The sequence below is a fragment of the Felis catus genome, chromosome B1 (genome assembly GCF_018350175.1).
Source record: "Felis catus isolate Fca126 chromosome B1, F.catus_Fca126_mat1.0, whole genome shotgun sequence".
Taxonomy (NCBI): Eukaryota; Metazoa; Chordata; class Mammalia; order Carnivora; family Felidae; genus Felis; species Felis catus.
The window spans coordinates 83973941-83998548 of record NC_058371.1 but is presented as its reverse complement, the minus strand read 5'-3'; the positions used below and the strand labels follow the sequence as shown (position 1 = coordinate 83998548).

The window sequence follows — 24608 nt, the reverse complement described above, 5'->3', positions numbered from 1 at the left end:
TCTCTACCCAGAAATACAGTTTTTACAACATAACAGTTTTTGTTTCATTCAGCCATCATTTCTAAATCATGTCAAGTCTCTTGAATCCATAGAGCCTTTCCATGATTCTAGCCAATTTTAGCTGGAAGCCTAAAACTGTCTCTTGACTCTTCTATCAGAGAGTTCGATCCCAGCAATAATCATCTGAAGCAGAACACAACTGTTGGTTCAAGTGCCTTCAAATTCAGCAGCATTGGCCAAATCCTAACATTCTAAGACCTGCATCAGATATGGAGTCCACAAATAAGCAAAGGTGCCTGCCACAGGCTTTCATGAGAGCAGCAGCATGAGCCACAGGGCAGTGTGAATTCACAGTCGACTTCAAGCATCTACCCCTTTCCCCTTAAGAACTCTTTCTTCTTTGAAGTCAGGTCATTTTTCTTGCTTCACTCCATTTCATCTCTCTTCTTGCCATTCAGTGTTACTGGCATCTAACAAAGTTTATCCTCTTTCCTCCAGAACAAAGCAATGGCCACAAGCAAAGGAGGCAGGGGCAGGGGACTTTGACAAGAATTTCCACATCTCTATTTTCTGTTCTTACATTAGCAAAAAGAAAGTTAGGCTTAGAGGAGAAACCACACAGTATAATATATAGAACACAGAGGAATGATTTTTTCACTGGAGATAAAACTATTTGAAACCTGGATTTAGTCTAAGGAGTTATGTTACTTTGGATAAATTATCTCTTTGAGTCTCTATTTTCTAATCTGTAGAGTGGACTTAAAAGGACACATTTCATAGATTTGCTGTAAAGATTATAGGAAGCAATGTACATAGAATGCTAGGCACATTATATTATTATTATTATTATGAATATAATTATGCATTGATGCAAAAATGGATTTTATCTATCCAATATTCTTATAGTAGTTATATGCTTGAGATATTCCAGGTTGGTCCTAATTTGGTATAACCATATGGTTCTTCAGTAAAAGAATTTTATTAAATTTATAGCTGTGATTTTTTTTGGTATTTTCTTGTTTTCATATAGATAAAAATGTTTAAAACCTTTTACTGGATTATTTGTTAATTTCCAAAATCATAGGTATCATTAATATGCTGTCTTCTGTGAAATCAGATGTGGACACTTACACTTGTTAATTTTACCTATGATTAGGAACTTCCAAATAACAACCAAAAATAACAGAAAGCCTTATTTTTTTGTCTGCCAGGCAAATGAGCTACATGTAAATAGTCAACTCACCTTATAAGTGGGCGTTTAGCTGGGAGGTAGTGTTCCTTTATACAGAGAGTGATGGCTAACAGGGAGGCATTATCTAATAACTGAGATGCCCCAACAGATTATAGAAAGACTTGCTCTTCTGCTCTGTATACTTCCTTCATCGAAAAAGGAAGACTGCTCATAACTCTTCCTTTTCTTGCAATTAAAAGTAAATGTTGTAGTTAGAACCCAATATAGCCTAATAGAAGCGTGCCTCCTCCTCTGTTGAAATCTTAACGATTGTACCCTCTACTGACCCTTCATAGTGAAAATGGAAGAGATAAATCCATGCCACTCAAGGGCAAAAAATGCCAGGGCACAGAGGATGGGGTATCCTGAATAGAAAAGCAGCCTTGTACAAACAGGGCTTTAGAGAAATAACCATCTGGCTTCTAGGCTCCCTCAATAGCACCATTCTTATCTTACTACGGCTAAGAGAATCAGCCACTTCCCCAAAGGCTGTGGGAAAGACTCTTGAGGCCTAGAATACAGTGTTTTATTTACTTCTCAAATTCTTATTTGGTCAGGTTTCTTAAAATGTCACATATATATCTTTCTCCTCGTATTCCAGAAAATTAGATGCCACTAATCAATTGATATGCCAATTTGGGTTATGCTTCCAGTCCAGAAAATTACTGTACTCCATTATATGTTTTCCCAGTTACCATTATATACCAGTGATTAAATTTAAATTATATAAATTTGTAACATACGTTAAAAAATGTATGTAATACTTAAAAAGCATCGTAACTCCTCTTTTTATTGCTTTGCCAGTATAATATGTATAACATACTTCCCTGTTTTTAGTCTTTTCTTCCTTTCTGTTCTTTACTCTTCCTTTCTCTCTGGAATGTTAAGAAAGCAATTTTCTGAAGTGTAGGACACAGTTCAGATCCCCTGACTGGATTCAGAAGACAACGCTGCCCCATTTCCAGGGCACTGCAGTCCATGATAATTCAATTGTATGCAGTAAAATGGCAGAATGCACAGTGGCGCTGCTTCATAATAATATCCACACGGTGAGAATTTCCTGAGTGGTCAGGATATTCTGTATTCACTAATAAATATTTTCCTAAGGCCACTTCTTAGAAAAATGTGGCTCTATATCATACTGACTGATTTATGGCTATTAATTTATACATTCTATGTGCATTCAGTATTCTTTGTAGAATCTTTTAAGAGTCTTTAATTCATTGACTCTAGCATTATATCTTGTCATCCTGTTCATTTTAGTGTACTTTCACCTAATCAAGTCTAATTTCTGTAATCTTTCTCATTTGGTCTTATCCCTTTTTGTTCTCTTTCCTGCCCTCTCACATTTCCTCTAATACATGTTTCTCCCATCATTCTGAAAGATGAGGTTGTTGAAGTTGTCACTGCATATTTATAAGACTTACAACTATTAGGGTCAGGAACACCTCTCTCTGAACCCACTGCAGCTCTTCCTTCAGTTAAGTAACTGTTTTTTTTTTTTTAATTTTTTTTCAACGTTTTTTATTTATTTTTGGGACAGAGAGAGACAGAGCATGAACGGGGGAGGGGCAGAGAGACAGGGAGACACAGAATCGGAAACAGGCTCCAGGCTCCGAGCCATCAGCCCAGAGCCTGATGCGGGGCTCGAACTCACGGACCGCAAGATCGTGACCTGGCTGAAGTCGGACGCTTAACCGACTGCGCCACCCAGGCGCCCCAAGTAACTGTTTGTAAGTCCTTATAGGGATAAAACAAAAAGGTGTTATCTCCCCCTTAACCATTGTGGGGGGGGGGATTTTAATTAACACATACTTCCCTGAAGAGTACGTGAACCATGCTTAACTGTCAACATAAGCAATATTTGTTGGAAAAGTAAAAAATGTATAAAAGTTGGCACTTTTTTTTCCTTTTTGGTTTAGTTTGTCTTTTAAGGCAATGTATCAAAAAAAAAAAAAAAAAAGTCCCAAATGCAAAATCAAGGCCTGCCTGACTTTTCAAGGGGGATAAGAATATCTACATGACATGAACCAACAGTATTAATTTTAGATTGTTAGAAGGTCAGGGGTAAACAGCAGTTCAGGTTTAAGGTTGGAAGTAAAGAAATAAACCCAAAAAATCAACACACACGTGCATGCACGCTCACACACACACACACACACACACCCACACACCCACACACACACACCTACACACAGGAAAAAAAGCCATCCTAATGCAAGAATTTTTTAGACTTATTGAAATAATGCTATATTTTTTTTGCTCCTATACTACAACCATAAAATACTAATAACATAAATTTTAAGGCTTTTCTCACTTAAGATAATACATGAAGCATGCAGACAAGATGGGAGTGGAGGGAAACACAATGTACTACATACTAACCATGTGTCAAGTGGCATTGAAAATAAACTTTGCTTGTGTTAGCACATGTCCAGAACAATGCCATGCTTGTTGCTGCCTCAAAGTTCCACTAAATTCCATATCTATATGGTGTTTTTTACTCGTCAGTCAGATTTGTAGATCATAACATGTGGCTCAAGAATGAAGCCTGTTATTTATTTATTTGTTTCTTACCAATAGCAGAGAGTATTCAGTAGTCTGAGTTTTTCCCCAATAACGTCATTCTGCTTTGTCTGTTCCTCTGCATGCTCAATGGTGATTTAGCTTTGTAACAAGAATTTTAAGACTCTCAATATTCCGGTAATAGTATCCAAATAAAACATGAGGAAAGGATGAGCCTAATGCCATGGGGAGGAAGCAGATGATGGAGTGATTGAAGAATATAGGTAATAATTTGCAAGAGGGAATTTAAAAGATTTTGTTATAGAAACATTGCTACAGAATTCTTGCTACACTGAGATTTGAGCACCACTTCTCCTAAATTTCATTACAACTGGTTCACTTATAAATTAAATTGATTTCCTTCATGTAAAAAGCTAAATTCACATTGTTGGGAAAAAGGTCCTGAAATAAAATTTTTTACTTTTCCCCATAACAAAATAATATAAAAATATGCCACCACATTCTATGTGTACCTCTGTGTGTGTTAAATAAATGTGTTGGCCTTTAAAAATTAAAAAAAAAATGCCTAAAAAGATGAAATTCACTTCCTTAGTGTGGAACATTACACATATGAAAATAAACTACCCACTCAGTACAGATTCTGAATTTAAGTATCATTGAAAAATCTAGAGAGAGAGGGAAAAAAAAGAACCTCTTCCCGGAACAATGGTGCTTTCGGGAAATGCTCTTTGATTGTCTGTGCTCTGGAGCAGTGAAGATGCCAGCTGTACGGAAGACAGCATATTTGCATATAAAAAGAACAAATTTGGTTCAAATGACTGTTGTCAGTACCAGAAGACGCCCATTCTCCAGCTTGTCCCCAGCTCCCTCAGCTTCTCTCATGTCAATCCTCAGAAAATACTATTTTGTCTTGTTTTCATGAATATCACCTAGGTGACTAAGACTCTGTCGTCAAGCAATTGGATTAAAAACAAGTCTGTACTGGTGACTTTTCTAGTCTTGATATCCCACCCTACGTGCTGAAAGCCCCAAACTGGCCTGGCATCATCACCTAACATTGTATACAGACTTGGTTCTTTGTGTGCAAGCTCCAAATCCACGTTCCACTTCAGAAACAAGTGCTTGCAGCTTTCTGCTGCTCTTTTCAGCAGGAACATATGTGCTGCTTAAGAAAGGATGAAAACGTTATTCCAAGAATGGAAGCAGGTCCTTCTGAATACTAAAAGAAATATTGTGAATCAGTTAATGGAAATCTGTAACGTTAAAACTAGGATCAGAAAAGTTAGAGAGAACAACATGAAGCCTTTTATCTGCCCAGAGGCCATGATGACAGCATTTTTCCATGACTATCGATCAGTTCCACATGGGAGCCAATAGGATTCCTATCAGGACAACCATAGAACCTGTCAGTGGATCCAGAAGAGCATGTGTGTTAGTGGGAAGGGTTGGTTACCTTCCCTGTTTTAGCCCTGAAAGAAAAGATAAGGCCAGTGTGGCTGGTGGAGACAGTTACAGGAGGGGTGGCAGAAAAGTCAGAACCTGAGTCACCAAAGATGGATGGCTAAGAGAAGTGCACTCAGAGTTGTTGAACTCTAAAGACTCAGAATGATTGATGTCCAGGAGGTATTCGGGAGTCAGAGGACAAATGAAGGAAATAAGGCCTGGAATGCTGCCTTCAGGGGTTGATGGTCTCCTGAAAGAATCCATTTGTTTGGGCAGGAAATAGCAAGCGATCTGGAAAGCAGTTGTTCAATCTGGATGTCTATGTACAACACATTGACTCATAGTCTGGCTTTCATCAAATCCTGAATGAGCCAATTTTTAGACATGCTTTCCCCAACCAAAATATTTTAGAAGAATTGCATTGTATATATTACACCAAGAGATTTAAATTTTAAAAGGTGGTGCTTAAATTAAGGTAATTTTTTTTTAAATTTCAGTAATATTTTTTATAAATGTATAAATGTATAAATGTATTTTTATAAATGTATTTATAAATGTACATTTTATAAATGTATTTATAAATGTATTTATATGTATAAATTTTACATATAGTATCTATATGTAAAATTAATGTTTTTTTTAATGAAATTGCTATCCCTTCAAAACCAAATATTTTACAAGTAGATTAAAAGTATTAAATCAAAGCCTTACATAAATAGAAAATAAGAGGGGGAAAGGGAGAATGAGAGGAATAGATGGGTCTGAGGGGATAGCCTCTATTTTAATTGTCTCCATGTAGAACATCATTTGGGGGAGGACAGTATTGAAGACCTTGAAGAATATAACTCCCCATTTTTCTTGACTCTTGAGTCAATCACATGTGTGATTTTCCTATAGACAAAAGAAAATCTCGATATTCGTGTTTTATGTGCAGCTCTAGGGGTGTCAATTCTCCCATCATGAGATGGTTGACTCACAGGAAATAAAACAGATACAGATAAGCTAAAACTAGAAATGACTAGCAATCCAGGAGACACAGAACAATAGAAAGGAGACAAGTGAGTATGTAGGTGAGAAAGCAAATGTGGGATAACTTGAAGACAGGAAGGGACTAATTATTCACAGCAAAATCCACAAGTTCAACCCCACGTGGAAAAAGCATAGCTCAGACAATTGGAAATAACAGATAGTGCTTCTAGGGGAATCAGAGTTTGAAAGAAACAAAAAAGCAAATTCTTAGAAAAACTGGGATCTCCAGGGAGAACAGTTCAAATCTAAAGCTCAGCAGAGTTCCTGCTAGCTGAATGGAATGCTTCAGGGCCCTAGCTACAAAGGCAGTTTCAGAACAAAGAAGTAGTTTACACTACCCAAATTAAAAAAGAACCACCTCTCTACTCTTCCAGGGCATGTGGTACACTAGGTAAGATAAGAATATGAGATATCTTCTGTTTGAGGGTCTCCTTCAAGTTCTTACTTGCTATATGGAGTAAACTGCTTAAGGTTCCCAGCCATGGATCCCAGTCCTGACTCAGTGACTGGCTTTGTTATGGAGTCTCCCTATCCTCATCCTGAAGTGGGGATAGTAACTGTAGTTCTTCTCACTGAGGGTTTGTGAAGATCCAATTAAATATGTGAGAAAAAAAAAAAGATTGAATTTCCAACGATGTATGAACATATCTCTCACTTTCATATATATTTGTCAAACACCCTGTGAAATAAGAATTATAACCCACAACTTACACATAAAGAATCAGAGTTTTAGAGAGGGTAAGGGATTAACTGAAGACAATCAACAGATTAATACCATTAAGTGATAACTTATATGTCTAGCACCATTCTTAGTGCTTTAAGTAACTACCTCAGCTTAATCCACAGAACTCCCCAATAAAATTTAATTGTTCAGAGTTACACAGGTAGCCAGTAGAAGAATCAGGATTCAAACGCTCTCAGGATGGCAGCCCAGCCCGGGCTCTCAAACACTGTCCTTGTATTACATTCTCTCGGGGTTACATGGTATAGGCTGAAATGTAAGTTCAAATCTCTGGACCCATTCCAGTCCATTTCTACTATTCTAGCTGTCTGTTACACTTTCTGTTATTTGTTTACATATGCTCTTAAGAGCATATCTATAAGAAGATTGCTTTCTTGGGGACACCTAGGTGGCTCAACTGGTGAAGCATCTGACTCTTGATCTTGGCTCAGGTCATGATCTCATGGTTTGAGCCCCACCTCAGGCTCTGCACAGACAGCACCGATCCTGCTTGGGATTCTCTCTCCCTCTCTCTCTGCCCCTCCGTCGTCGCTCATTTGCGTATTCTCAATCTCTCTCTCAAAATAAATACGTAAGCTTTAAGAAGATTGCTTGTTTTATGATGCTGTCATAATACCAGAATCATGAAGTGTGTTTGTGAAGAATTTTAGACATAAAATTCTAAACAGGTAAGCAATCACCAGCTATACAGTCTAGTTACAAAATGTCCTTGTTCAGCTCAGCCTATGACTGATTCCTCCTCTCAGTTCTTTCTAGAAGAACTCCAAGGGCAGTAAGGCTCTACCCTTCCTAATATATAATTTTCTTATAACAAAATATCAATGTTTAAATAATTGTATTTATTGAGAATTTTAAAATGAACTTCTTTCTACAAATAATTGTGTCAGCAATAATTACAAAACATTTCAAGGGCATATCTAAATATATACATCTATTTTATGAAGAAATATGAGAGGAAAAAAGCAATGGCATCCATGCATGCATTCAATTCATGGATATTTATTAACTGCCTAAATGTGCCCAGCATGATTCTAGGTGACAGTTTCACAGCAGTGAACAAGAAGTTCCCTATTTTATGGAGCTTGTACGCTAGTGGGACATGAAGTTTAAAATAATTTAGTCACAATTTTAAACAGGGTGTTAAATTGAATGTTGAGGAGTGGGGGTGTGGGTCACAAAAAGTTTCTCTGATGAGGTGACATTTGAGCTGAGTTAAAACATACCAAGGAGCCAGTTTAGGGGAACAACAAATGCAAAGATCCAGATATTTGGCTTGTTTGAGAAGCAAAAAGAAGACCAAAGCTGATGAAGAATGAGCTAGGGGATAAGCTTATGTCTGGTGAGAATGGCCTACTTCTCAAGATCCTTGTAGAATGTGGTAAGATATTTCAACTTTATTCTAAGTGAAATGGAAGCTATTGGGAGATTTTAACTAGGAAAGTGAAGAAATCACATTGCTATTTTTATTTTTTTTTAAATTTTTTTTCAACGTTTTTATTTATTTTTGGGACAGAGAGAGACAGAGCATGAACGGGGGAGGGGCAGAGAGAGAGGGAGACACAGAATCGGAAACAGGCGCCAGGCTCTGAGCCATCAGCCCAGAGCCCGACGCGGGGCTCGAACTCACGGACCGCGAGATCGTGACCTGGCTGAAGTCAGACGCTTAACCGACTGCGCCACCCAGGCGCCCCCACATTGATATTTTTAAAAGATTATTCTGGCTCTTCTATCTGGAGGTGACTATGCAGGGGCAAGAGCTGATGCCAGGTTCCCATAAAGAGTCCTCTAACTGGCCCCGATGAGAGCTGATACCTGCTTAGAATTGAACAACAGGAGGGGCAAAGGATGCTGTTGGTCAAATTCAGAAAATATTTTAAACATAGGAATTATAGGCTTTGATGATGGATCTAAAGTGAGGTTAGAGGAAAAGGGAATTAAAAAAGAGTGATATTTGGGGATTTGTATAACTGAATGGATGGTGATATTTTTTGTGGAGATTGGCATCATGGAGGAATAAAATACCTCCTAGATGAGCAAGTGGAGATATCTCCTAGCCAGTTGAAAATGGGAGTAGGGAGCTCCATGGAAAAGTGAAAGCAAGAGTTACAGGTTTTGAAAACAAAAACCCACAAATGTTTAAAGCCGTGGACTTTCAAGTTGCTAAGAGTGATGACGCATTTAAGTGTTGTGAATATTGGGGATAAAACCGATATCCTGAATTTGGACAAGTTTTGACCTGGGGATACCTGTTTTGCTTAAATTGACTTCTGAGACCTCACCACGATAGATAACAGCCAAGAATAACCTCTCGTCCTTGATAAAGTAAAAGTAATATGGGAATAAATGCCAGAGCACTTGAAAAGCTTTGGGCTTTCTCATACTAGGTGTATGACCGGAGGCAAGTCACTTAATGCCTCTGAGAGTCAGTTTCTTCCATTGTAAAATGGGCAAGCACCACCTTTGCCAACTTCAAAAGGTCAAAGCCCAAGTTAGAAGCATTTTGGAAAAGACTGTTTTGTACAGTGGAAACACGAGGGACGTCTCTTTAATACTGATTTCCACTCTACTAGGTCTCTTTTCTTCCCCATGGCACGGCTCCCCAGGTGGCCTAGGATACTTTTGGATACCATCTGCTCAACAAGAAGGCTGCCTGATAAATTTCAGCCCCAAAGACAGCAGCATCAGGGGATCTTGCTCCCTCACAACCTCAGAGGCTTTCAACTTGATGCAAAGCAAAACCACCTAATGAACAAAGCCCTTAGGTAGTCCTGATTCCCCAATTACCCATAAGTAGCAACAGATGCCGCAAAGGTATACCTGTTCCAGTGACCAGCCACTGTCAGTAATTAGACAATGGAGGGAAGTAAGCAATTAGGTAAATCACACAGAAAGAGTAATAAACTAGACGAGGTATGTTGCTCATGGAAAAAAGACACAAATAAAGAAAGTAGAAAGTAAATTAAAAAAAAACACCTCTAATTTAACAAATAATTTGCAAAACCTATGTGGAACAATCTGATTTGGCCTATGAAGTTCACCTGGTTAAAGACCTCCTTTAACTGAAGCTCCCATGGAATATTGTTCAGAAAGAAATGTAACAAGAATAGATCTACTTTATCACAACACAATCTAGTTAAATGATACGGTCGCAGCAGATAGGAAGTGGGAAGAGAAGTTTGATTTCTCATTTATTAGTGATGTTACACATCTCAACTTCCTCAAGAGCACCAAACTAGAATCTACACCAGTGTCAGTAAGAACAGGCTACCTTCCAACTGCAGCACACATTAAATCTCGAGACTCTAGAAACCACTACTCACACAACAGCCTGTTAAGAAGCTCTGATTGGTTCATTTTCTCTCTTCTTTCAGTGAAATCTCTAATTATTTCAGCAGTACCAAAACATAATGCAGATCTTAGATTACCTTTTATTGTCTTCTCTTTCCCACTCCTGCACTTTTAATAATCAACCACAAAGAACATGGCCTTTGGAGTTACAATCTATACTCCTCCACTTCCTAGCCTTATGCCCTTGGGCAAGTTACTGAATCCAACTCTGAAACATGAATAGTGGGAAGCACCTAATAGGTCAACTGTAGAAGCAAAGATAAAAAAATGAAAAGTGTGCAGGGGCGCCTGGGTGGCTCAGTCGGTTAAGTATCCTACTTCAGCTCAGGTCATGATCTTGTGGTTCGAGAGTTCAAGCCCTGCATCGGGCTTTGTGCCAACAGCTCTGAGCCTGGAGGCTGCTTAAGATTCTGTGTCTCCTTGTCTCTCTGCTCCTCCCCTGCTCGTGCTTGTGTCTCTCTCTCTCAAAAATAAATAAACATCAAAAAAAATTTTTTTAAAAAAGTGTGCAGCCTAATACCTGGCACCTAGAAGGAGTTCCATAAGCGATAGCAATTATTATGCACAAAAAGACAGTGTTAAGACCTGCTGCTCAAGGAAGAACTTGTTGACTATAAGAAAGTGACTCACCCAAGGATATTTTCAAAATAATACAGCTTAACTACTCAGTAAAGGTATGTGAGATACTAGTTTAAGTGCTTTATGTACATTAATTTATTTAATCCTAACAAGCAACTTATAAGGTAGATACTGATGCCCTTCCCATTTTACAGATAAGAAAACAGAGATTCAGAAACACCATGTAATTTTTCTAAGGTCAAGTGGCTAGACGGTAACAAAGATAGGACTCAAATGATTGCAATTGGCTTCTCACTCCCATCTCTTAACTGGTGAGATATTGCCTCCCCACTCAAACTGTAGACTGAAATCTGAGACTGAAATGCAAATCCACTTCTATTAGTTGTCTGTTATTTTTGTTTCTTTGTTTCTGAAAAGGTCTCCTCAAGAGTATTGCTAGTTACCTGATGCTGTCAAAATTGCAATAGCTTGAAGGAAGATGCTCAGGTATGCAAACTCTGCATAGATAGGCAGTTGTCAGGAGCACAACATGGCTACAGAGTCCACTGTATCCAGCTCAGCATGGTTAAGGCTTCTTTGAGTTTCATCTAATATAGCCCTAAAGCCAGTAAGGCTCAATTGTTGCTGATACCCAAATGCAATTTGCTAGCATTAGACAATGTTTAAAAACTTGTGTTCATCTGGAATTTTAAAATAAGCTCCAAATATATGTGCAATGATTGTAAAATACTGCAAGAGAATTTCTAGAGCCCTAATTTATTTTTGATGTGGGATTATAAGTAATACAGAGGGATATGTAAATGAGCATTAAGCACATCACCTTGGAAAATGAGCTCTAGGATTTTGTTTCATGAAATTTGCTACTCCTTTTGCTTGAATTGTCTCTTGTGTTCCTTCTAAACCAACTGAAATCCCTCTCATCTTTTCAGGTCTGGTCCAAATGCCACTTCCTTTGAGATGTTGTTTCTGATGCCATAATTATATTTAATTACTGTTTGCTTAGTATTTCCATAGTTGTTGGTGTGTGCCTTTATTTTGCCCTTATCATAGTCTGCCTGGCATTATAGTTGTTTGTCTTCACCACCTCCTAGAAATTTTTGGGAAGCAGGAATCAATAAAAAGGGGATATACCCTGATGATTAAAAGCAGGGGCTTCAGAATCAGACAAAACTCAATTTGGATCCTGTCAGTCAATTTCCATAAGATCTTTGGGAAGTTGACCATTGGGAATTTTTGATGTTTTATCTCTTAAGTGAACATAATGGGAGAGCATGCTCTGCACTCAGACTCCTGGGTTCAAATCTTGGGCCCATACTTTACCTGTTCATGTCTAAGTTTCCTTTCCTGTAAAACAATATGACTAACTAATAAGGGAGCAATTATTCCACAATTAAGTTGTGAAAATGGGGGTGCCTGGGTGGCTCAGTCAGTTGATTATCCAACTCATGATTTTGGCTCAAGTCATAATCTTATGGTTCGTGAGATCGAACCACACATCCATCGGCTCTGAGCTGACAGCTCAGAGCCTGCTTGGGATTCTCTCTCTCCCTCTTTCTCTGCACCTACACTGCTTACTCTCACTCTGTCTCTCAAAATAAACAAATAAACATTTTAAATAAATAAATGAATTGTGAAACAGAAAGTAATTAATTTATGTAAATGACTTACGACGAAGAATGGTAAACAGATAAGCACTCAATAAATGTTTGTTGTTTTTAGTGTTACCTTGTAGAGTTGTGGTGAGGAAAACATGGCATTCTGTTTGTAAAGAGGTAAGTACCATTTCATAGTATCTTAAATATCATAGATTCTCAAAGAATGGTATCTACCACTGTGCTATTACTGTGATCCCAGCACTTTGCACAATGCCTTGTCTTTAGAAGGTTCCCCCCCCCAAATTATTGTTGAGTGGAAAGCAATGTTTTTTAAGGGAAATATCACATTGTAAGAATCAAGATAGTGGTGATCTGTGTTTAATGAAGCAACAAAAAAGGATGAGCAGAGGCCTTATCTAATTCTTAGCAGGTGCTTCTTTTTTTGCTTCAAGATGATCTTACAGCTTATAGGAAGTAATATTTTTATCAATAGATTAAATACAAAAAATATACCTCTGTGCTTGGTATTCCCTTTAGCTGGAACAGCATACCACGTAGAGGGTAAGAAGATACTAAAGAAGATAGACTAAAACCCTCCATTTTTCCACTGGAGCTTTAAAGAAAAAAAGTCAGAGCTTTATAATCATTTATAGAACAAAGACCAGCAGGAATGTAGAAGTGTAAACACAGAAAGGAGCTAGCAAGTTTAGCCTCCTAAGGTTTTTTTTTTTCCTTTTAGAGAAACATACGAAACAATTCCTGATTTACAGCAATTCATAAAGTATGAATGGACCTGACGTGCAGGTTAATGAAGGCCCTAGCAAGCTATAAAAGCTGTGTCTATAAAGAAATGAGACTGTTTTTTATGCAGCTTGTCAGTCTGAGCACATTTTAATACACATTTCAAATTCTGAACACAGAAAACTGATCACATAATTTACACGACTTTGTGTTTTTTGCTTGCTGTTTGGTTTTTTTTTTTGTTTTGTTTTGTTTTTTTTGTTTTTGCTAACCAGGCTATTAGAAATATAGTGGCTCTGAGTGTTGTATATAAGTGACAAATCACTGAATTCTACTACTGAAATCAATCATGCACTGTATGTTAACTAAATAAAATTTAAATACAATTAAAAAAAGATAAAATACAACCATAAAAAAAGATATATAGTTACTTTATATATAAAATCCAAAATCTGTACACAAAACCTAATATATGATCCAATAGAAGAACAAAGTATTTAGGTTCATCACCTTCCTGGACAAAGCCTTAGCAACAAAATAGGATAACCTCTTTTTGAAAGCCACTCTGATATTTGAAGTAACCTACCTAAGGACATCTTGTCACTTTGCCATAATATAATGTTGTCATAAAATTGAATTTTAATTACTGAATTCTAGAATGGTACACCTCACTTACCTAGTGTAGTGGGTTGCATATCCACAAGACTGTTTTTATTTTAATATATTTTAATAAATTATTTTAATTTATTTTAAATTTATATTTTTTAATAAAAAATTTTATTTTCCTGTTACCATAGAAAAAGTAGTCTCTACAAGTGGTAAACTTCAATTTCTCTATTTGGTCACATTATGTATGGCAGAACTGGCATGGCTTCCAGAGTGAATGTGAAGTTAAAACACTTGGAATCATTGAGTTTTCTATACATACAACTATTCCAAAGGACCAAGAAATAGAGGAATGGAGAACCCAATTTGAGAACACATTTTCCACTTTCTCTTCCAGGAAGACAAGATGGCTGGCCTTTCTATATGTAGCTTGGTATCTAATGATAAATGAGTATTTATTATGTGCTTTGGTATGTGTGTGTTTTCTGGAGTTGAAATCTTTACCTTATTCCAAGCACCAAGTGTATGCTTATGATGCTCTCCTGGTCTAGAATGTGATTCCTCCTTTCCTCTTCCTATTTTTAATCCTATAGTCTTCCTTCAAAAATTGACTTTATTTAGTTTTCCTTGCAAAGTCTTTTTTGACTACTCCTCTCTGCACTCATTTGATTCTTTACACGATCTTTTATATTCTTAGAGATCCTAAAAAATCACTGAGCTTTAATTTTTTTGATGTTTATCTTATTTTTTAGAGAGAGAGAGAGAGAAAGAGAAAGAGTGTGAGTGGGGAAGAGGTAGAGAGGAATAGAGAGACACAGATATGAAGCAGGCTCCAGGCTCTGAACTGTCAGTGCAGAGCCTGACGTGGAGCTTGAACTCATGGACCACAAGATCATGACCTGAGCAGAAGTCGGATGCTTAACCAACTGAGCCACCCAGGTGCCCCCAAAATTGCTAAGGTTTTAAAGGTCTTTTAATGATTTCAGGAGTCTTAGTTTGACCTCTCTAATTATACTATGAGCTAATTGAAAGCAAAGAACAGATTTTTACCACTTCAGATATGCCCCTTTTCTTGTTTAGCTTATTCAGGTTATTCATTTTAAAAAATGACACCACCTGATTGTGACATTTATATGAGCACATTGCAGAGATTTGGAAAGCTGTAAGAAAGCATAACAAAGGAAGTAAAATCCTACTAATATGTCATAACCATGATTAAAGATACTCATACTTATTCTTCCAATCTTATTCTTTCACACATACAAAGAGAGTTAAATAAGTAAGGGTCATGTTGTATATGTAGTTTGTTATTCTGTTTTGGCAACATTTATATTCCCTTGTTTGATGAAATATCCTTTTAACGGATGATTTTGATGACTGTATAGTATTCCATCTTAAGACTATATGTTTTACTATAAAAATTAAACAACACATGCTGATCGACTCTGCATTGAGAATAAAATACAATGGTCTGCACTTTCCTTCATCCATCCTGAATTTGAGGTATTAGGATAAAAGTCAAGAAATGAGATGATATAATGGACATAAAAAGAGTTAACTGTCTGAAAATGTATTAAGATATATGACTACATTGCAGAGATAACAGATGTATTTCTCTATTGCCTATTACTGATTTTTATTTATGCTAATTTTCATTATATTACCATAGAAGTTATAGCAGTTGCTATAAGACTTCTCAATTTTAGAGAAAACTAAAAAATAAAGTAAGGCTATGTTAAATAATTTGATCCTTGGATTCATCTTATTTTGTACACTAATAAAACCTACATGGGACGAGTTGATACATTTTCTTTCAAGAGGGAAAAGTCTCTGGAAAAAAATTATCCCATAATTTTATATATAGATTCTTAAAAGATAAAACAGCTTTACAAAAGGCAAAGGATTAACAATCTGTTAACTTTGAATCCTATCTCTTCCTGTCTCTTGCTCACTAGAGGCTCAACCCAATCATGAGGGCTGATTCTATTACCCAGGGGTTATGGAGTAAGAGACACTAGAAGAGGCTATGGGACCAGGATGAGTATTTCTTCTGTCTCACAATTGTATACTCTGACCCTAGCATTCTGGTCATCTAACAGGTGGTCGTCAGTATTCTGCCATTGCTGCTGAGGCTTTGTTTACTTCAAGACAGATCAGCTCATAACTTGGTTTCATTCCTGATCAAACCAGCAACCCAATTCACTACCCTTGAAACCCAGTATTCTCATTCTTATGACCCTTTACCTGCTGCATAAATATTTACTATAGCCAGGGTCTCCTGCTCAGAAAGTTACCTGGATCTTCTATTCAGTATAGACACTTTCCAAACAAGTACCCACATCCCAAATCCCTTTGGATACACAGAATCCTTCTTGGACTTTTATATCTAAAATAGTCCCTCCATTCTGCAAGTCAATTACCTCTCCCCCAGACATATTCTATATAGTTGTTCTATTTCCTGTATACATAGAACTTAACACTACCTGAAATTATTTACTTACAGGTTTGCTATGCTCCCAATACAAAATGGATGAAAGAATGATTTGTATTGTTAGAACTTTCACTCCAGCATCCGTGTCTTTACATTCCTATCATAATTGACACCGAGGTTGTTGCCATGCCTGTGCCCTATATCTGGTCATTGGCCTCCATTAGGTATCAGGCACCAAGGTATAAATTATTTTAAGAATATAACTTCACAGGGTCAAATAAAGAAGGAGTACATGCATACACACACACGTGTCATCTCATGCCATTAATATATATTAATGTATATCAAAATATGTAGTACAAGTCAGTGCCTATTGTTTTGCATTTATGATATGTAGTATCCACATAAAAATATGAAAACATACTCATAAGTATTCTATTGACTTTGGATCTAGTAAACGAAAATATATAAACATTACGAGCATAATTAAGAGCATAAACTTAATAAATAGTTAATAGAAAGTTCCTTTATGTCTCAGGCAAGATTAGTCTTCTCTCTATATTTTCCACAATGGTTTCAAAAGAAATGCACCCAGATTTTAAGAAATGATCTCTCTCATGGGGCGCCTGGGTGGCTCAGTCGGTTAAGCGGCTGACTTCGGCTCAGGTCATGATCTCGCGGTCTGTGAGTTCCAGCCCCACGTCGGGCTCTGTGCTGACAGCTCAGAGCCTGGAGCCTGTTTCAGATTCTGTGTCTCCCTCTCTCTGACCCTCCCCCTTTCATGCTTTGTCACTGTCTCAAAAATAAATAAACATTAAAAAAATTAAAAAGAAAGAAATGATCTCTCTTCTTAAATGCTAACCTAAGCACAAAAATAAAAATAAAATTTTGTTTAAAAATTTAAAAAATTATTAAACTTTAAGAAAATCTTTATTCTCTTCAGTTTTTCATTATTTCTATTTGTGGAAATAAAAAGGAATCAACACACTTAAAAGAAACCATGATAAAAACACGGATGCAGACTTTCAGTTGTAAGGGATGAGTTATATAATTTAGATTCAATAAACCACTAGAAGTATAGTTGGTAATGGTCTTGAGATACTCATTTTTCAGTAAATGCTGATCTTGTGCTATCAAGACATTTTTAACCAATTAGTTTGCTCAATTGACTAAGAATCTCCTACCTCATTTACTTGAATAAAGATGTAGAGAACTTCAGCAAGATATAATGATTTCATAATGGCATACAGACAAGGCAGAAACAATCCTTAATGGAAAATAACTTACACAAAGCATTATGACACCAAGCAAAATTAGTATAGCAATTTCCCCAATTTAAAGGCAAGGCTATTGGAATTTTCAATTTATTTGAATACTTTAGTAAAGAATCAGGAATCAAATATCAAAAATTTCATTGAAAAATTAGGTGGAAAAAAAGCCTCCTGCTTTATTTCTTTTTTTTTAAAGAATGTTTTTTGTATTAAAATGCATTGCTTTTTTATTAAATAAATATGCATTCTTAAATAATGATAAAAATATTTAGGAAATGATTATTATTTCATTATTAATTATGAAGTTAACTAGTTAGCAGGTGAAGTGTTAAAGAATTTGTGGGATTTAAAAAAACTAAAAAAAAAAAAAAAAGCCAAAATATATAGTAAAGCCTATATGGATTTAATTATAATGTCCTTGAAAGAGTAGTTTTTAAAAATGTTTTTTTCTTTTTTCTTTTCTTTTTTTAATAGTACAATTGAGGGCTTTGTGTGCTCAAAAGCATAACAAATACTTTGGGGAATATATCTTCCAGGATCAACAACACAATTTCCTGAAGACTCTCAATAACCTTATTTACTTGTAAGGCATTTTTTTTTTGCCACATGATAAAATCAAATGATCTGTTGTTAAGAATTCTAGTGTGTCTTTTAAGTAAATATGAAAAAATAAATTGAAGTTTTTTTTAGTGGGAGGAATATTATTATGAATAAATTCTCACAGCTGCTCATCTCTTAGATCTATGATCCAAAGACAGAAAAATAGGTGACAACAGCATTGCTACTGAATTTGGGCTTTCAAAACAAAAGAAATATACCGAGGTCTTTGAACAAGACAGATAACTTTATTTGAAATAGAAGAGACATATTTGGCCCAGGCACCCTGTCTCTTGAAACTTGGTCTCCATGTTTGACTAACAGTTGTCAAAAAAGAATTGTCTCCTACAATTGTCTCTGCCTCCTTCAGATTTCACAAGGTGAAAATAAGAAGGATTTATCTGTATCTTTAAATACACTAAATTAGGGGTGCCTGGGCAGCTCAGTCGGTGAAGCTTCCAACTTCAGCTCCAACTTGCTGTTTGTGGGTTCAAACCCCATATTGGGGTCTGAGCTGAAACTGCAGAGCCTGCTTGGAATTGTCTCTCTCACCTTTTCTCTCTCTGCCCCTCCCCCACTTCTGTGCACACACTCTCTCCCCAAAAAATAAATAAACAAATAAAAGTAATGGCCTCAACATTACTTCTAAAAATAATAATAAAGAAATAAATACACTAAGTTATTTTCTAACACATCTTAACTCTTTGAAATCCTACTAAAAAAAGTTAAAAAAATGAATTTCTTGTCTCAAAAATGAAAGATGAATAGATAAAGACTCAAGCAGCAAGAGTTACAGTGAGTCAGGAGCTACCTAGGCTTATTTTGCTACTCAGCTCCTTTTCCGATACAAGTTCTTTCTATATCTGACACTATCTGAGAACTCTCTAGAAAAAAGAAAAAAAAAAGTATAACTTTTTGGGTGTTACCACAGAAGTTTCTTGAGTTTTCACATTTCTGTTTCTCAATACCTTGGAAAATAAAAAACTAGAATCCTTAACTTAAAGCACCTTTTAGCTACATTTGTAACAAAAATGAAATGTTTAAGAAATGAATTATACCAAAATCCAGAACACTGACAATACTAAATGCTTGTGAGGATGAGGAGTAACAGAAACACTTAGGCATTGTTGGCAGGAATGCGCAATAATATAGCCACTTTGCAAGACAGTTTGGCAATTTCTTATAAAACTAAACATACTCTTGCCAAATAACAATATGTTCCCTCATATTTACCCAAAGGCATTGAAAACTTACGTCCTCATAAAAACTTGCATACAGCTTTATCCATAATTGTCAAAACTTGGAAGTGACCAAGAAATCCCTTAGTAAGTGAGTGGACATATGAACTGTGGTATATCCAAACACTGGAATAATATTTAGTGCTAAAAAATGAGCTATCAAGCCATGAAAAGGCCTAGAGGGAACTTAAATGAATATTACTAAGTGAAAGAAACTAGTATGAAAGGGTTACATACTGCATGATTCCAACTATATGACATTCTGGAAAAGATAAAACTAGGGAGACAGTAAAAAAATATCAGGAGTTGCCACAGGTTAGGTGAGAGAGGGATGAATAGACTGAGCACACAGGATTTTTAGGGTAATGAAGATATTCTGTTTGATACTTTAATGATCGATATAGGTCATTATATATTATTCAAACGCATAGAATATAACAAAACCAAGAATGAACCCAAATGTAAACTGTGGACTTAGAGTGGTAATGATTTATCAGTGTAAGTTCAACAATTGAAATAAATGTAAAATCTCTGTACTTTCTGTTCAATTTTGCTGTGAACCTAAAAATGCTCTAAAAATAAGCTCTATTAAAGAGAAAAACAAACAAAATTAAATATATATATTTTTATATATAATAAATATATTTATATATATTATACATATTTTATATATTATAAATATATATAAATTATATATTCATTTATACATATTATATATTATATATATTTAATATATATTAATATATTTTATATATATTATAAATATATATATATACACACACACTCACAATGTTATCTCAGTAAGTTATACTTCAAAATGTAATGTTTTGAGCAAAGGATATAAATTTGAAACCTATTTCATTAATGAAAATAGATAATCCTGGAATAATTGAGACTTCAAACCACTAAAAACTACTATAGATAATAAATGTATATATTTCAATTTGTCCAAACATTTATAAAACATGTGTATTAATAAAGGTTTACCTATCTTGTCTCTGTATATGAAATTGAACACATGTATGTGTGATTCTATAAAACCTCATTACAAATACAATGTAAAGATATCAGTGAGCTTACAAAATATTTCAGAACCATAAGCTCAGATTCTTATAAATTGGGGAAAGTAACACCATATAGAATGAACTCCCCCCCCAGCTTTGTTATTATTTTTTAAACTGAAGTACAACAAAAACAACTTGTATTAGTTTCACGTGTAGAATATAATAATTCAACAATTTCATAGCATTTCTCAGTGCCCATCATAACTGTACTTTTAATCTCCTTTACCTATTTCACCCTTCCTGCCATCTACCTCAAAGTAACACCTTAAAGAGTGAAATTTCTTTTATAGAACAATGTTTGTAGAAGTTTGTAAATTATATAATGATATAAGCAATGATAAAATGATATAAGCAACCTAAGGCTGTATACTATATATGCAATTACTATTATATTTATCAGTATAAGTAAGATAGAATTCCTTACCAAGGATGAATTCCAACTGTGGTTCATTTGGAGTCTTCTGAATACCTATCAATAATGGGTAAGAATTCAGATTAAAGATATTTAACTCATTATCAAAGATATATAAATACATATTACAGTGCTTCACCCTACCCAGGATGTATAAATATATTATTTGGCAGAACAAATTAACTCAGTTAATTGTCCAGACTGATAAGCCATCAGTTCTCAGGGCAGGACATAATATTTGTAGCAGAACTAAATGTGACTAAAGACTTGACTGATCTCCTTAGCTCTAAGGCTCTAAAGAAACTCAAAAAATATTGTTTTTGTAAGCTTTGCAATTTAAAATGTGTTTTTTCATTGTTAGTTTCTTTTAGATGAATGTAGACAGAGGCAAAACTTTTAAAAAAGATGACCTCACCCAAGTACTCTCCTATATAGATTTTTCTTTCAAACCATTCCAGCCTGCTGTAAAGAGTAAGTTATTAATTAAAGAGATATCTTTTGTAAGGTTATGAAGGACATTATGGTGGTGGTTATTCTGTCAACTTATAGATAGCTCAAATCAATGTCCTGATAAATGTTTCTATTCCTTTTTATCATGATTTTTAAGAAATCTAACAACATGGCTTAGAATGAAGTGGAGGGAATGTCTGAGAACAAAAGTAAGGAAATGGGAACATGTAAGGGTTAGAAGGCAGCGAGATCCGACTGTAAGTTGATAATGTGGTATAATGTGATAACATGGATACCCGACGACCACGCACAGCTTGGGGTCTTTTTAAACAAGACTGGATGAGGACTTGGATACCACTTATTACAACTCATGGGTGGCCAAAGAAGCGAAACTAAAATTAATGAAAAAGTAAACTATTTGGTAATAAATGTAAGAATCATTTTCTTATTTATTTCTAAATCTAAATAAATGTAAAATCATTTTCTTATTTATTTCTACTGGTGCATTTACCAAATACAATTTAAATTTACTAATATTGGATCACTAATATATTGTTAGAACCATTTCTTTGTATAAAATCTATTTGTTTTTTATTTACAGGGTTAACTTTTTTCTTTTTTTTGCTTAGTAGCCATTTATTTTTTTCTCCTGTTGACATTTCACAATACTATGATTAAAAATATCAGACTTTCCAGAGAGATGAGACTTGTAATCATTGGGTAGATCTCTATTCACTTCAAATAATGTAGATTTTTTTAAAGACTATTAGTAACTGCTGTAAGCTTTGACAAACAAATTTCTAGAAAACATATTCAACCAATACTGTTTTCTTTAGATTATTTTTTATGTTTTTAAATGTTTATTATTCATTTTTGAGAGAAAGCATGTATGCACACATGTGCACCAGTGGGGGAGGAGCAGAGAAAGAGAGGGAAAGAGAGAACCCCAGGCTGGCTTCACTCTGTCAGCACGGAGCCCAATGTGGAGATTGAACATATGAAACTTGAGATCATGACCTCAGCCAAAAATCAAGAGTTGGACGCTTAACTGACTGAGACACCCAAGCTACCCTTTAAAGTTGATTTTTATGGTGTAAATTAAGTACTCTCATTTAATTTGACATATATTTGAAAGTGATAGGTAAATGGCCAACAGGACTCTTGAAAAGACACAATTCATGCTAAACAATAAAACCTAAACTCTACAATTTGAAGCATAATAGAAAACATACAATTCTTCCAATGATTTTAATGACTTGAGTAGCACAAATAACAACTGTAATGTCTAAATGCAAATCTTGGCCACATCTCCATGTTTGCTCTATTTATGTGACTTAGTGTTCTTGAGTATAGCAGTGACAATCTACCTGTCTAGGGTAACCATTATGTCCTAATGCTTTCAACTTAAATGACTTTGATTTTAAAGAGAACATTTCTATATTCTAAAAAATAATTCCACATGAGATTACATAAATGCTAAAGAGGAGGTGTACTTAAAAAGTATTTATTAGTGTCTTAAAAAAGTATTTATTAGTGTCTTAATATACATTCAAGAACTTTGATTCTACTATTTGATATTTCATAGACTATATTTCATAGTCCATTTCATAGACTATCATCTGTCTCACTCAAGATAAAGGATCAGAATCACATCACAGAGTCACTAGGACAAAATAAATGGTGCAAACAAAAAAATAGTTAATTTCATGCCATTTGTTAGAACCCAGGTTTCTGTGAATACATATGAATGTATGCTTAGTTGACTGAATTTACATTTTCAGAGAATTACAGAGAGGGGAACACATATACCTACTTGTGAACTGGAAGTCCCCAGTATCATTTGCCTGGGGTGTGGGAAGAAAGTGCTGGCCTTCTTCTGATGCTCCTTCCTCTTTGATTTCCATGATCAACCTTCACAGTTGTTTAGTCTTCTAAATTTTCACGTCCAAATGTCACTGCCAGTGATTCCTGGTTTAATATAGATGTATCTTCACACTAAAGGCCCGATATCTTCTGAAATTCTGCATTTAGGAAACAGCAACAGCAAAAATCTTAGTTACTTCAGAGTTTAGTATAAAGCTAAGAATTGAAGGTAGGTAGAAACTACAACTTCCTGCCTATCTCACCTTTATTTTCAAGATCTATCCACCTAATTTATGCCTCATGAACTCTAAGTTAAGTGGGTATTCTCTATGCAATTATTTTATGTTCATAAGAGGGATTTCTCAATCCTGAAATGTGTATTCTTCTCTTCTAGGTCATTCTGTAAAACAGTAGATAGCAATAGGGGCTGCTGCTAACCTAATATGCATCTAATTCAGCAGCAAGAGCAGATAGCATCTTGTCAAGGCATTAGCATGTTTTGCCAAGGTGAATATTACTATCATTCCTTCCATTAGATCTACCCTTTACGCTCATCTCTCCATCCACCCTTGTTAGAACATTATTCATGAGCACGTAAAGACAATTTGGCATGGCACTCTTCTTCCAATATGAGCCAAGAGCCAGCAAGTAGTACAAGGGAGTTTCTAACCTCATCATTACCCATGGAGTCTTGCTTCTCTGCCTGATAAAGTTTTAATTGGTTAATGATCAGGGTCTATGGTGAAAAGAATGAATAATAACTCTACAAAGCTAAAGCTCAAGGGGAAATGAAAGTAACAACAAAATCATGAAAATCAGCATGGGGGAAAGAAAGCTTTTCTAAGAATTTAATACCCTATTATGCAAATAGCCGCAAATAGTTTCAAATTCATTCTGATATTTAGCCTGATATACATGACCAAGAATGAATTAGGGAAAAAAAATCAATGTTGTTTTAAATCAAGTTACCACCTGAATTAAAATGTATAAAAAATCTTTAAATGTCTGTCCAATGTTGTTTAAAGTGATCGTGGCAATCAAGTTTGGTTTAGAATAATGATTTCGTCTCCAACTTCACAAATCCACAGCCTTAGTCTTTGTTGTTTTAACAAAGCAGTTTCATTTGTAATTCAGCTCTGGTTTTTAAAGATCATCTGGTAAAAATTAAATTCTGAAAGCATCTTGAATCTTTAAAAAATGTTCTAATAAGTTGTATATAAGTACGCATTGGTTCTTCAGGATACAACCAGGAATGAAGGCCAGGAGTAAAGGGCAATTGCACTATCAATTAGACCAAATTCTTCAAGGTAAAAATTATATTTTGAATTAGGATAATGCTTTCTATTTTTTTAACTATTTAAATTTAGATGTCTCTTCTGATAAGGACAGACATATATTCATTGGACCACATTCTATCATGAACCTATGACAATTTCATTAGC

The 24608-nt window shown here is 35.3% G+C and overlaps 1 protein-coding gene across 9 annotated transcripts in view; it reads right to left on the bottom strand.

Annotated features, from left to right (window-relative positions):
• INPP4B (inositol polyphosphate-4-phosphatase type II B) overlaps positions 1-24608 on the bottom strand; it is a 764537-nt gene that overhangs the window by 348746 nt on the left and 391183 nt on the right. For all 9 annotated transcript variants that reach the window (XM_045055824.1, XM_019828926.3, XM_045055818.1 and 6 more), the window contains 2 exons: positions 23117-23324; positions 20866-20910 (listed from right to left, as the gene is read on the bottom strand). In XM_045055824.1, the coding sequence (XP_044911759.1) occupies positions 20866-20910; positions 23117-23207 (136 nt within the window). In that variant the 5' untranslated portion in view covers positions 23208-23324. The remainder of the gene's footprint in view (positions 1-20865; positions 20911-23116; positions 23325-24608) is intronic.